Source organism: Artemia franciscana, chromosome 16 (assembly GCF_032884065.1).
Source record: "Artemia franciscana chromosome 16, ASM3288406v1, whole genome shotgun sequence".
NCBI classification, from domain to species: domain Eukaryota; kingdom Metazoa; phylum Arthropoda; class Branchiopoda; order Anostraca; family Artemiidae; genus Artemia; species Artemia franciscana.
In genome coordinates, this window is record NC_088878.1 from 10,873,068 (window position 1) to 10,888,883 (window position 15,816).

The 15,816-nt window shown below is 35.0% G+C and overlaps 1 protein-coding gene across 3 annotated transcripts in view; it reads right to left on the reverse strand.

Moving 5' to 3' along the window:
* LOC136037061 (ichor-like) overlaps positions 1-15,056 on the reverse strand; it is a 50,337-nt gene extending 35,281 nt beyond the window's left edge. The window contains exons 1-2 of one of the 3 annotated variants that reach the window (XM_065719498.1): positions 14,894-15,056; positions 1,650-2,470 (exon numbers count right to left, since the gene is read on the reverse strand). In XM_065719498.1, the coding sequence (XP_065575570.1) occupies positions 1,650-2,348 (699 nt within the window). In that variant the 5' untranslated portion in view covers positions 2,349-2,470; positions 14,894-15,056. Of the gene's footprint in view, positions 1-1,649; positions 2,471-3,695; positions 3,716-10,541; positions 10,667-14,893 lie in introns of those variants that run through there. The other 2 variants (XM_065719497.1, XM_065719499.1) reach the window with 2 other exon arrangements.
* Positions 15,057-15,816: the final 760 nt, after the last annotated feature.

A 15,816-nucleotide genomic window follows, 5' to 3' on the forward strand; every position in this document is an offset into this window, starting at 1 on the left:
AGAAGCTAAAAAACTGTCCAAAGCTGCTAGATTTGAAAAAAAAAAAACGCTAAAAGTGCAAGCACTGAAGAAGAAGTCTAAGTTTGCGTTATCTGTCAATAACAAAAGCTTCCAATTAAAAAAAGAATCTTTCGCAAATAGCGTAAGTATATACACAATGGGTCTAGACCACCGAAAAGCTACAGCTCAATTTTTCCTAACTTTCAACCAGGCACGTATATAAGTAGACATATTTCGTCTACTTGCTCTGCTATTACGTCGAGCGTGGTGAAAAGTATGCGAATTTTATTTAATTTTTTTCATTTAATACGAAAACTAATTGGTTATACACAAATTTCAGCAATTGTACTCGGTATAACCGAAAAGGACTTTGTCGTCTTTATTCTAGTTTTTGTGCCTCTGCTATTTTTTATCTTTCTAGTTTTGCTTTCCTCCTTCGCAAGAAGGATACAAGGAAAATACGCTCAGAATATTTTAAGTACTGTAAAGATCTACTGCGTCTGCCTCAGTGGTACCGGAACTATAGAGTCGTTTCTAAATTGACTTTGTTGATTCGCCCTCGCGACTGAAAAAAATATCTGCAGATCTATGTTTTAAAACTCAGCAAATGGTTAGCATTTTGACCCACTTTGGCCACTTTTGAATTGAGTTAACTTATTTATGTTGTATTATAGATTCGTATGTTTATGGTTGTTTTTTCTGTGTCTACTCCTAAGTTTTATATATTTTGTGGGTTATACATAAATATTTTTATTATTATTGTTATTATTATTATTAAAAAGGAGGGGGTCAAGCTTTCCAATTATCTTTTTCTAACAACCTGTTTTAAATTAACTTTTATATTTATTCTTGTTATAAAATTTTTTAGTTTGCAACGGTCAAGCAGTGGATTCCAAAACTGGTATAACTACACCCAGGATGGTGTCTGGCAGTGCCAAGAATATTGCAAAAGGAGTGTTGGATGCATTAAGTGAAGTTCTGGAAAGACGACAAATATTGGTGGAAGTTTACAGATCAGCAATGTCACTTTGTGAATCGGAGTCAGTATGTCTGATCGGGATCAAAATATGGAACATTCTTACAGAAAAGTCCTCGAAAAAAAGGACGGCTCTGTTTGCTTATTTATAAAGAGCGGTAATGGACTTCAAGCTTTCAACTACTTTAAACATACTTTTACTGACCGGACACAGAGAAACCCATTTTCGACTTTGATCTCGAAAAGAAGCAAGCCTAAAATTTTCCCATAAACACATATTAAATTCTTTAGGAGAGTGAAATCTGGAACCATGCTTTACACCTCAGATAACTCCTTTTAAGAAATTAACTTTAAGTCTTTAAAATTAAGTCTTTTGTTGAAAAGTGTATTTTGTTGAAGTAAGAAATGTTGGGTGATATGATCATGCATAATTAAGAGCAGTATGGCAAAGTAGGGCGCTAGGGATACCCAGTGAAAAGTTAAATAAGGCGCTAAACCATAGAACAACTGTTTTTTAAACAACCAAATACGATTTGAAACGTAAAAACATATTGTTTTAAAGCATTTTTCGATGCATTTTTCCAGGTTTTCCAGCAAATTTTATGAAAGCCGCAATTTTCGCTTGGTAAATAAAGCTATTATCTATTTAATTTTAATTATTTATCAAACTTACCTGAGGTAGTGGATGGGACGATTCAGTCCTTTGTTGCTGAGCCGTGCTATCAGCAATTGCAGTTCCTATTAGAGCTGCAATATCATCAATTTCAGGAGTAAGGTAGCCCATTGCTTCTTCTTTCTGTGCCAGCTCTTGTACAACGCTTCCAAGACCTTCCATAACAGTTGTCGAGACGGAATCGCCAAAGAATAGTTCATTGTTGTTGTTATTATCATTCTGCTGCCCTTTAAATAAATTAAGGCTGACATCTACCACAGTTTTGGAGTTATTATTATTGGTGCTGCAATTGTTGTTGTTGACTAGGACACTGTTATTATTTTGTTCGTTGATCAAGTCAGAGTTTTCAAGTCTGTTAAAATCAAAGGAAAGCGGTTTCAGCTCTGCAAAGGATGAACTAGTTCCAGACGAGCCTGTATTGTTAGGTTGTACCAAAGATGGCGCTACAGTCAATAACAAGCCCTCTATTCCATTGATTCCCAACGAATTAGGCTTACTGTCACCGTTTGTTGTAGAATCAACGACTATATCACAAATTCCAAATTTGTTGGCCAAAATATCCTCTGGATCGCATCCCCAAGAAAATATGGAATCAACGGGCACTGGTATTTGATTGTCAAATCTCATTCCTCTCACAAGACTGCTCGTTGTGCTGCTCACTAGATCCGAGCAGTCTATGTTACTTGAGAAACCTTTCATTCGTTCCACTTTAAAAGCGTTTCGCACTACTAAATCCAAGCCCTTTTTAAATGTTGGCTATCTTTCTTTTATTCAATAGTCAATTTCTGAAGTGGTACTCGCGGCATGCTTTCATGACGGGCCTAGAAAAAAAAAGTATGGATTAATATTAATAGAACTCCTGACGTTTACATTAAACACAATGGAACTCGGAGGGATAAGTTGAGGCAAGGATGCCACCAGGATATTTTTCACGTAGATGGCTAATTTGTCTAAGAGTAGAAGGTTAGCCTTAAAAATACTTCAAATGTGTTACGTGGTGGTAATATCTCCAGTGCAGTGTTTTGAATTGACTTGACGACAAAGCAGAGAAAGTTCAGATGGTCCTAGGTCTCGAAATAAATTTTTCTACTGGCTCACTTTTCCCCAGAGGGAGGGTGTCATTTACCTCGACTAACAACGCCCTGGAGCAAATGGGTCCTGATATATTCAAAAAAAATGTCTAATGGGAAAATCTGTGATAGCACTTTAAAATTTTGGCAAGTTTCAATTATTTGAAAAAAAACATTTTTGTTCAATCTTCAGATCAGTGGCACCAATTCATGATCATGCTTTCAGCATGGAGAGGGGGATATATTTTCCGAATCCAGGGCAGGGCAATTCTGCTTTCTTTGAATTTTTCAGTGGAAATACTAACAAAGGTTATTTTTCAATGAAAATACCAAAAAAGGTAGTTTTCGAAATATGGGAGTGGGGAAAGCCTTGGGGAAATACCCCCCTAGTATACGCTACTGCTTCACATCTCACATTCCTGAAGCCCTTGTACTTTGCCTGTATATGCCATAGATTTATTATGGACCCGATAATTTGGAGGAGACACGAATTAGAAAAAACGTAAAACTGAATTATATGAGAGGAGAAAATAACAAATTATATAAAAATCATAAAATATGTATTAATAATTATAGAAAGGACCACAAGCAAGAGTATATTCAGTACTTTTGTTCAGGAGATCACTTTTCGGGGGGGGGGGGTACAAAAACTTTTAAAACGCATGAAAAATTTGCTTCTATGCATCCTCTTACATTTTTACGAGTTAGACAAAAGTTTCAGATGAGGGGTCAAACCCGGCAGCCCCCTAGAATACAGACTTTACTACAAGCCAAATTTACATAATTTTATCGTTTCTTTATCTTTTGGTTCACGTTTTTCCTTAAGGATTTATCTTAATACACTTGCTTATTGTTTTCTTTTATATCCCCAACATGAATTACTCTTAGGAAAGAATACCACCTTTTTACTATTTACAAGCAATTGTGAAATAAAGTGTGCTTAAAAACGCGCCTATTTACCCAAGATTCCCATTACCTGTTAGGTACTATTACCAGATGACAAGTTGTGTTTAGCCGACTTTCTGAAGAATGACGCGGGTAGAAAATAATTCAGAAACCCGACGAGAAAAATTGGGGTCGGAGGATTTAAGTAGGTTAGGAGGGTAGCCTAAAGGTTTTAGTGAAACAAAAACTTGTTCACGCGGCTTTTGGCTAGATTACAAAAACTGTCGATTTCATTTTACGCAATGAAGTTCTAACGGGGTATTATGAAAACTTATTAGAATTCAAGGTTATCTTAATTTAAATATTTAGAGCCTTGGTCAAGGTAATTACACATTTTTTTTTTCCAGTGGTCTCTTCATCTAATAAAGGAGAATCTTTATCGTTGGACCCAAAAGGTTCAAGAAAGCGAGAAAAAAGCGCAAAGAAGATACAAAACGAGGACAATAACAGCCAGTGAAAAATAGAAGAAAACAATGCAAGTATTTCGCTCGAGACCTCCGCTTGGCTGTCTTCAGTGCACAGTAAAATAATAAAATACAGATAAGAGTCCAAAGGAAAATATAAAAACATAAACCTTAAGACAAATACAAAACTTAAAAGAAAGACTCAGTAAGAATAAAAGGTCTCATTAGCTCAAAAATTTAGCCAAAAGTGACGAAGGTTCCAGGTTCAAAATGAAAGGACATAAATCAGCTACCTAGTGAAATTTTTATTATGTAAATCCTCGAACAATTCAAACGTGGATATCAGCTGTTTTTTTCTATGAAACACTTTTTATCTGGTTTAATAAAGAAATAAAGTATCTAATCTTGGAACAGAAGTATTCCAGTATACAGCTTAACCGTTTTTGTTGTATATTTGTTTTTTTCTATGAAACACTTTTTATCTGGTTTAATAAAGAAATAAAGTATCTAATCTTGGAACAGAAGTATTCCAGTATACAGCTTAACCGTTTTTGTTGTGTATTTGTTTTGTTTTTTTCTTTGAAATATTTGTATCTGGTTTAATAAAGAAATAAAGTATCTAATTTTGCAATAAAAGTATTTCAATATACAGCTTAATCGTTTTTCTCTCTTTTTAAAATAATAAAAACATCAGATGGAGCCTTTCGTTATGGACAGATAAAGCCGGGACTAGAGTGGAAAATCGTAAAATTTACGAGACTTGAACCGTTCGACGGGCAATTTGACTAGATCTTCGAGCAAACAGGGCAGTAAACATAGAAGATTCATTATTGGTTCCTATTTTTATTCCACCATTTATCTGCTGAAAAAATTCTAAGCTTGCTGATGGTTTATTATACGTTCTGAGCAAGGGCTTATCCAGGGAGAAGGGGTTGATATTTCCTCCAAAATGTTTGTCTGACTTGTAAAAAGTTACAAATATCCACATAAACAAATTGTTGATGCGTTTTTAGATTTTTTTTTGTATCCCCCATCCCAAGAGCCATCCGTGCTCTAAGTATAAGGAATTGAAGTAGGACTAAATATGACTAAAATATTTCGGTAACTGCTACTAAAGTTTATATTAGTTCACCACTGGGCACAATTGCATGAATTATCTCAGAGGTGGGGGGGGGCTATGAATAACAATAGCATATTTATTATAATGAATCCTATGAAAAATTGAACAAAACATCCTGAGATTTCAGAGAATATGGGTCCCAAGCCCATTTTGCATACATACAAATAAATAAAATACAATAAAATAAAAAATAAAATAAAATTATCGATTTTGCAACTTTTTGGTTTGTGTTTTTGTGAAGAGTTGATTCAGAAAAGAATAGTCCTCATGTATAATGTTTTTTTTTAAGGATCATTGCACTCTCATAAATGTAGAGTAACAAGAGATGCACTATATTAAATATTTTATATATATTTTACCTTTGTGTAGTCAAGATTAGAAAAATCTATATCTTGATCTTATTGGCATAAATCTCCAATTTCAAAGGCGGCTTCTCTCACAATATAACAATATAAACAAATGTACAGGGATGCTATCGCTCTAAAATCCAGAAACCAGCTTTTTGACAAAACTTATGTGTTTTTCTATTTTGAATAGAATGATTCAAACCATCACTCTCAAAACAATGAATGATTTTATAATCAAATGTAAAAAATAAGAATAATTATACTAGGCTCAGCGGGGTCTCTTCCGCCGACTTTGAGGTCAATTATGGTAACCTCATAATTTTATCAAACAGACTAAAAGCAATGATGGTATAATTTAGATTTTTTATATATCTTTATGCATGCGCCACAACCATACAACGCCACAACCATACTGACATGGTTAATGCAAAAATGTTTAAACCGCCACAGCAATATATGGATTATACGATTACAATAGGAATTATAAAAAAGTCTATACTTAAAGAAAACAACCTAGAATTTTTTTTTTGCCATAATGCGGGTAACTGACTGAAATTACAATATTTTGGGGAATTTACCCTAAAAACCCACCAGCACGCTGTCATTGCTTGAGGTTTTAGCTGTAAATTTTGGACAAAACTTAAGACTAGACAGAGGTGTGGATTTTTGTACATCTCTCTCTCACTTTCACCTTTTTTGTATCTTTTTTTATTTCTTCACAGTTAGGATATCCGCATACATCTTCGATCTTCCTTTTTTCTCATACAGTTCTTGGTCATGAACTGTAAGTATGGAGCGACTCCGCCCAGTAGTAACCAACACACTAAAAACAATCACACTAAAATTTTGATAAGAATTAACACATCGAAGGAATTGGCTTTTCAGGCTGTTTCCAAAAATATAAAATTATTGAGTTTAATGTCATCCATCCAAAGCTACAAGCCTGAGAAAAATTTGCTTAATTTTTTAAAGAAGGGGGGGGAGCAAAAAGTCAAGTGATCTTAATGAAAATCACATAAGAGTTAGAATGTCAGAAAACTCTCCTGTAGAGGCTTCAAGCCCCTATCTGCAAAAATCTGGAATTTTTTGCCAGAAGAAAGGTCACGGATACGTGTTTATTTGTTGCTCGTTTTCCCCCAGGGGGGGGGACATATATCCGATGTTCCAAATCTACGAATTTCTTCTTGCCCATAGACCCTTTAAAAAATTAAATTAAAAAAAAACAGTTTTGCAACTGAAAGTAAGGAACAACATTAAAACTTAAAAAGAACAGAAATATTTCTGTATATAAGGGGGATTGCTCCTTCTTTATCCCTCGCTCTTTACACTAAAGCTTGACTTTTTGTCTCAATTATTCTAGAACGACTCCTGAAACACAAGGCCTGTTGAATTTCAATGAGAAGTATTTTCAAAAACTTTAAGACTTTAGGGTAAAGATTGGGGGATTAGGAAGAGGTAGCCTCCCTTATTTAGAGAACAATTTCTGTTCTTTTTAAGTTGTAATGTCACTCCTTATTACAAGCTAAGTAATATTTTTAAAATAAATTTTAAAGGCATCACGCATTAGAAAGTGCAGGAATCGAAAATATATTCCTTTAAACAATACCTTCATAAAAGGAAATCAAGCAGAGAATCCACATACAAACCGAGACTCTTAAGTATTGATGTTTATTTTAAGGCACATTAATATGTAATTATAACTGTAGGCTATATATAGTAATTGATTACCATCAATTCAAGAACCAACAAGAATAATTTTGTCAAAAGGTGTAAGATCTTAGGCGATTGATTGATTTGCAAAAAATTGGGGCTATTATTGGTTGTGCAGTCGGGCGTAACTTCAATTTTATCCACAAGAGTGGCTTATAGCTCAGACCACATTACTGCACTATAATATGCAGGGATGGCTCTAGATCAAAATCTTGGGGCTACAATGTGACAAGGGCGACCATAAGCAAAATCTTGGAGGTGGGGGGGGTGACAAGGGCATGAATATTGGACGAATTTATTTTAAAAAAGAATGAAAACAGAAAAAAAGGAATGAGGGTGCCAGAAAAAAATCTTGGAGGGGGAGGGGGTACCCACCGGCCACCTAGATCCGCCACTGGTATTGTTTATGTCGGAATACTGCTATAGGCTAACCTGAAACTTGAAAAGGTACTAGCAATGGTAGTGGCGCCTCTTAGTCATCAAAGGGCATATATTCAAAGTATACAAGTTTGTAAGCAACTGAATCTACCTGAAACTCAGCAATCCACCTTCGTAACATACATAGCGGATTTTCTACCCCAGGGTTTGGATTTGATTTAACATAATCCAGTTCGCAAACTTAATTGACGATGAAAAACAATCTGGTCTGTCAATATTTACAGTTTGTTGGCACGGTCAACTGTCAACATGACATTCTCATTTGATTTCAGACAAACAAATAAACAAAAGATTCTGCTAATTAATGAGAATGCATTAATTAGAATATATTAATTCCTATGTTCCAGGATTTTTCCAATTTTGGATTCTTTAGAACTTCTCCACACCAATCGATAGAGACTCAAACAAGGTAACAAAATGTGTTATTTTACTTCTGTTACTGGTAAATATCCAAGAGTTATAAGCATTTGTATTTTCCGTTTTTTCAAATACCTTTATATGGTAGTCTGCTATGTGGTATTGTAAGGCTTTTTCCCAAAAAGGAAAAATTCAAAATGACTTACAGGAGTTTCACAGAGTTTTAAAATACGTAGCTTTTAACTCTGGAAATACTTCCCAAAAAGCCGGACCAAAAGGTATTTCCACTCCAATTTTAAGAATTCCATAGATTGATGGAAAAGAAGATTGAAAAATAAGTATCTCCAGGTTTTAAAATTACGGGTGCATACAATACAAACAATAAAATTTTCAAAGATTTTAACTCTAAAATACAGCTCGGCCTCAATAATAAAATATAATGTTTTAAATTTTTATAGCGAATGGTTTATAAGATTCTGACAGAAAAGTGGCTTCCAAATTATCCCAAAATGTACACAGAGAATTTAATTTCAATAACGGTGCGATTTTTTTAACTAACCTATATAATAATATAATTATTTCTTTCTAGATTCAGATATTTTCTATTTATTGAAATGTCGATCACTTCCAGTTTAACTGCATCCCAGCCACCCACCCCTCATGCTTCGACATCCTATGTTACAATACAAAACTTGGGGGGAGGCGATTGCCTCGCCTCTCACCCCTAATTTGCGCACCTGGTATTACCATTCAAGCCTCCATTTAAATTTGTTTCTAAATATAATTATTCAAACAGTATCCAGTGGTAGTAGCTACCGAAAAGATACAGAGGGCAAGAATTTTTTAATGAATATATAATTGTTATCTTTCAAACTCTAGGGAGATTGAGAGTTTTTTTCAAAATTTTAATGAACGCACAAAAAAGGATTTTTTAAGGTATGGGGGGAGGGCTATTGCCCCCCCCCCACCCCCATAAATATAGTCAAGACACTTTTTTTATATACCCTATGGTCACCTTTCCCAAATCTAGCAGTTACTACTGTGACAATTTTGTCCTCCCTTCTCCCTAACAGAGCCCAATACAGCTCTAGGCTATAGGGAAACTAAATAAAAACACTACAATAATGGACTATTTACTTTATAAAATGAAAAAATTCTATTAATCAGATTGTTATGTTTCCTTCTATTTCCATCCCCGTTTTTATTTTATTTTGAAGAAATATATTTATCTGTCTGTTCCACAATGACGTAATGTTATAGACCTCCAGAAGAATAAAATGCCCGTTAACGAACAAAAACGAAGGTTCAAGCAGCGAAAAAGAATCGTTAAATATATTGTATAGGTCTAAACCTGGGCCCATTGGGCGCAATCGGAACGGTAGAAGCCGTCATAATTTAAAAGATTGGTGATTGGTGAATCGAACGATAGGCCGCTATCATTTTGATGTTAGCCTCCAGTCTTTCCTTCAGGAAATGGTATTAACAAGAATATTACCCTTGTTTCCTTCGGAGTTTTTTTTTCTTCCTCCCGAAACGAGATCCTGCGGATGGGTACTTTTGTCTTATAGCCACCACACTCAAGATCGTGTATCGCAAACATTAGACAATAACCGGTTTTCATGCTTTTTATGCCGGACAATGTTAGCTTCGGCTTGGTGGGGACACTACGTTTTACCTATGTTTTAATTAAATTTTTAGTCGTTATTTTAGTTAGGTTAGTTTAGGCTACGTATTTAATATAATTTTGTCTGGATAGCCCCCCTTCCGTAATTCTTTGTAGCCTAGTAGTTTTCATAATTTTTTTGATTAAGTATTATATTTTCATCACATTTTGTTTTATTTCATTAGCATTAACCTCACTTCACTTCTCGACAGAGCTTGAGTGTGGTGGCTATAAGAAACAAGCACCTACATATGTCCCAGATACGTAGAGTAGAGCAACGTTCGCCTTCGATTGTGGTTTTTTAAGGAAATCATGGTGAATTTTCATAATAACTCACTTATGACATAGCTAAGATATCGACATACCTTTAGAATCAGAACTTCATCCTGAAATAAAACGTTCACTTGTACCGGAAATGAACTTTACCCCCCACCCTTCGTGTGCAAATATATACCCTGTGTAATACATTTATACACTGAACTTCCGTAAATCCCTCTTTTCTTCATAATAATATAGGCTTACAATTAGCAAAATAATGGGAAATTTATCGCGTAGCCTATGCACAATTCAGGGTTTATATTTGCACATTAGGGGGACGGGGTAAAGTCCATTTCGGTCGTAAGAGAATGCTACATTTGGATCCAGAATGGAATACTTCGTTAGAAGGTATGTGAATTTCTTATCTATCTATCTGAGTTATTTGGAAAATTTACCTTATTTTCTCCTTCCAACACGAAATTATACGTATGCCCCCGGTGCGCACTGAAGCCCTATGTTCTCTTCGAACAAAAGTCTTTTAAAGAAATGAGCAACCATACATAAGTGATAATTATCTAACCTGGCAAATCAACGACAATAAATCCAAGCCCATCGCCTGATATAGTCCATCTTTACTTAGACTTCAAAAATGAAACTCAGATCACAAAACACAAGTGAGAATGATGCGATAAAAATGGGTCAGGGAGAAGCACCGCATCTACCCGATGCGGTTACGACGCTTCAGGACGTAAAAAGATCTGCCTCCTCAAAATAACAAAGCATACTGAAGCTCCTAATTTTTTTTCTTCTTGTTATTCAGTGTCTCATCCTGATGGAAGAGGTCTTTCCTAGATTTTACTGACCTTGAAAATCAACATTAGGCCATATATGAAGCTTTTAGACAAATAAAGAGTTATTTTAAAGCCTTTTTCGTAAATGACACATGATATCCCAAATAGTAACATCTTGCTGTAATGTAACAGTCGTAGTTCCGTACTACTTCCGTAGTTTTTTTTCATGAATGAAGAAAAAAGAAATTGTTTTTATTACAGTTTTTTTAGTTTTTATTAGCACAAAAAAAAATTAAAACCACATCAAAATTTTGTTTCTATGCATTTTGCTACGTTTTATGTCTGACAAAATTTTGGTAGGAGGGAGGGTACACCCCTTAACCTTCCTAGGTCGCCGATAACAGAAATTAACAGTTTTTTAGTAATTTACAATGAAATGTAACTTATAAGATATCCTACCGATGCATACGCAACACGATGGGGTCTCTACATATAGCCCCCTTAAGAAATGGTCCGGATTCTTTGTAGAATTTACCTACTTTCTGGGGTCTAAATGGGTAGTTTTTATTTGGTATCCTTAGAAATTCGCCCAATGAAAGAAAATTAATAATATCTTATTTCCCTTTATATCAAAGTTTTCCTAATTTTGGACAAAACAAAGATTTGATCCCACGGCCCTTCAAACAAGCGGCTTCTCTCCCATCTTAAGGAACTTTTACCCCCTCCCTCCCCAACTTAGGGTCTACTTCCATTAACTCAAGGTTTCTTTACTTTTTAAAATAAAGAAATTATGCTCTATTAAAAAATGAAGTCATGACAATGATGCGGCCAAGAGCAAGGATGTGGTAGCCCCCTCCCTCAAAAAGTATTTACTCTTATTAAAAGATACTTCCTGATTATTCAATAGATAAAAACGCATTTTTCTATTGCATCCACCCCTCCCTCCCCCCGTGAAATGAGCTGAACCCCTTCAGAAACAGAAGCATGATTTCACCACTAAGTACCACAAAACCAAACGAAAAGGACAAAACCATCTTTTTCAATAATATAAAATAACTTAACCTAAAAAATAACCATATCATTAATAAAACTTGAAGATTTGCATGACAAAGAAGAATAACAAAAAGTGGATGGGGCTGATTCTTTTACTGACGCTACAAAAAGTAGGTACCCACCTTAAAGCCCTGGCTAAGCTGTGGCTTGTCCTAATCGATAAATCACACAGTTCGTGGTAACGAACTGTAGTAAGGAGCGATCCAGCTCAATACTAACCGAAACTCTAAAAACCGGAATTTTGATACCAATAGTTACATCAAAAGAATTGTTGTTTAATTGTTTTAAAAAGTAGAATTGTGACAAGTAGTCAAACTTTAGCGTAAAGAGCGGGGCGTTGAGGAAGGGACAACCCCCTTCATATGCGAAATAATTTCTGTTCGTTTTAAGTTTTAATGTCGCTCCTTACTTGCAGTTAAAAAAAACTTAGGCCACATTCACAATAATAACGAGATGTAGCTAGCTCTAATCTGAACCAACCAGATTTTTGAATTTTATGATAACTGAAAAATTCTGACTGGCTCACATTAGCGCCAGTCAAATCTTGGTATTAGTAAAATTTTGTTGTGAATGGGCTTCAACTAGAACACGATTATCTTCTTCTTATTCGTCTTAATGAAAGAGCAATACCCGGTTATGGTTCAGGATGGCCTATATTGGTTTGGGATGCACTCTATATCTATCTTCATTGTCTTATTCTTCTCATTGGGAGACAAATAATGGAGGGAAAAGCGTTGTCCCTTCGAAATGAATTAACATTGGCGTAATTTGTTCTCTACAATTTGCACGTATGCTTCCCAAGGCGTAGAGTCTTAGTTAAGCCGCTTAAGACGAGGCTTAAATGAGGAGTCTCTGCGTAATTTATGCGGAACCTTTCCATTTCCAGATATTTCTCTAATTTTCACATAATTTGCCTCACTTTTAAGGAAATACCCCAACCCCAATTTATGTATGCATTCGTGCTTGAAAATAGTAAATCAAGAGCTGTATATTTGAAATAGGAAACTAACCCTCAGTATATTTGATTTTTCCGCAAGGGGGAGAAGAGTGGGAATGTCCATTAGCAAAAACAAGAATCTGATATTTAGAAGACCAGAAAATATAGAATCCGAAGATATTATTATTATTCTATATAGATGTTTGCTTCTGTGGAGCGACCTAACTTTTCCTTTCTTGATAAATTTGTTCAAAAATGATACTCCTTACTGCCTCATGGTAGATAAATTAACAGAGATGTGCATTTTTGGTGGGAGGGTTATTTGTTTAGAGGAGGTTTTGATAGGAGAGATATTTGTTATTGCCTCCATCGATAATAGCTTGAAACAGTCTGGGTCAAGTTATTCCGGGAAGGGAGTTTCATGATGGAAGAGGCCCATTTAAGTCTTTTTTTTATTTAATTGCTAGAAACTACTTTTGCAGATTTTAGGATTTAGGATTTACAGATTTACAGTTTTCAGATTTTAGGAGGAGGTAGAAGCTTCAAACATGGAATAGATACCTTACCTAGGTAAGGCTTTGACAACTGTGCGACGAAAGTGGCTTCAAATTCAAAGCCTTGTTCTACCCGGCAAGGTATCAGGCCTTTTGGGTTCTATCATGCTTTTGGAACTGTTTTTGTGTTTGACTTATTGCGATAGATATGTAGGATATCTTTTAGTAACCAAACTATATTTTCTATAAAATAACTTTATAACAACGGACTAACATTACATAATTCATTATCCTCAGTCATCATGATCAATGTCACACAAGCAGCATTTATAGCTCGAGCATTATTATGTTGCCCAGTTATGCGTACTTGTGTAACACAACGCGAAGGCTATTACTGATACAAGTTTTTATTTACGGAATTTTTCCAATCACATGGCGCTTTATTGTTAAAAAATAGATAAATTCAATAGTATGTAGGACTGCTCTTATGTGCGCTTTTAAACATTTTATTTCTAATAAAGATTTCTTTTCACATATTATGCCCGCCTCTGGAATCTGATGCTGTCAGATTTTATGCCTTGCAAATTTTACTTGGTAACTGCTAGACATTCCTGGGCTTTACTACAGCAGCTTCAATTAATCACAAAGTTTTACAGTTTGAACATAATTGCAAGTTTAAACTAATACCAGCGGCCTAATTTGCGTTTAAATCACCCATACCTATTTTTTTCCTTTGTAAGCTTCAATCACGCTTCTCATTTTCATCAGAAAAACTTCCTGTTTTGTTAAATAATCTATGAAGTGCATTTAGACGGTCGGAATTACTTTCCAAAAGACATAATGTATGTACCAAAATGTCTTATAATTCGTTCTTAAACGACTTGTCAACTTGGATTTCAGGACAAATGGCTGTTATTGCTATTAGTCTTGATCACAGATTGATGAACACGAAAAGATATTCAAACAATTTCTTTTTATTTGTCACCATTCAAAACTGCATATCCCTGCACAACTAATTTCCTATTCAGTTAAGCAACTTCAAGTTTCAAATGCTGAAAAATTGTTTTTTTGCGCAGAATATTTGGGGTTGTCGCTTCACTTAGTAATTAAAAGCTGATGAATATGCATTTAACAGCAAACATGAGAAAGTTCCATCCTCCATTTCTAAGGATCCCAAGGGGGACAAAACGTGGACTAACAAAACTTACTGGGCTTCAAATCCCCCCTTCTCCAAGGGAAATCATTTGATACCCATTCCTTCAAGTTCGAGCTTTGAGGGCCTATGAACCATATGGGGGTTCATATCCCCCCCATATAAGGGGAGGTCTGCGGACAATTTATCTGAAAAAATACAAACCAAAGACCACCTGCAGAGTTTTTGAACGTAATGCGTTAAAAGCTTTAACATCCAACACCTAATAGACTAAAAAAATATAAAAACAAAAGAAGCTGAACTGGCTTGCTTCCACCCCCACCCCTCGGGGAATTTTTCTGGGTCTTTGTGGGTACTCGCTAAAACTTCACTGTAGATATACCTTATTAAAGTACCTAATTCAGAAAAGGAATCTTGCAGCACAATTATCTTTTAAATTCTTTTGTTTTAGCACGTCAATTTTATTGAATAATATGATTTTTTGAAAAGATAGAACACCTTTACCTGTTAGCTAAAGTGTGTATTAAGAATCCTTTTATTTTCCGGCATAATAGTCCACTGCGTATCCAAAATCAAGTAGGGTTGGAGGAATGAAATAGTTGCACGCACTTCGATAGCTGTTTTGGCAGTGATGGTATAACTGAGTTAAATTGCTGCCGCTTAGTCAGTCATAGCAGATAGATTTCTGTGTTAAAGAATAGCCCCAAGCAGTTACTGTTTGATTGTTCATGATTTGACTATAATGTTGTATATTGCTTAAAATAGGGTCAGGTTTGTATACGCCTGTCTGGTGACCCGGGCAATACGGACAGAATTAGAACGTTTCCGTGTCATCTTCCTCTGTTTACGTATCCTGTGATAATTTTGCAAATTCATGTAGGCTATTGATGAGCTAGTTACTGAACATGATGGCAGACTAGTCACATTCTTGTGCATTCAGGAATCTTTGATTAGTTTTGGTCAATCTTGTTGGTAATTTCGCGGGAAGATTGCCCATGTTAAAGAAACACTATAATAACAAAAGAATGGTGCCATTATATTGCTCAAGACAATGACTACGACTATGACCATGACTATGACAATGCTCCCCCCTCTAATAGGGCCGGATACGGATTAAAATGAAAGAAAACCAGAAATACAATTCACATAAATTTTCTTCATGTTAAAAAGTAAGATTTATTATAGTGTTTTACTGTGCAGTTTACACACACACACACACACACACACACACACACACACACACACACACACACACACACACACACACACACACACACACACACACACACACACACATATATATATATATATATATATATATATATATATATATATATATATATATATATATATATATATATATATATATATATATATATATATATATATATATATATATATATATATATATATATATATATATATAT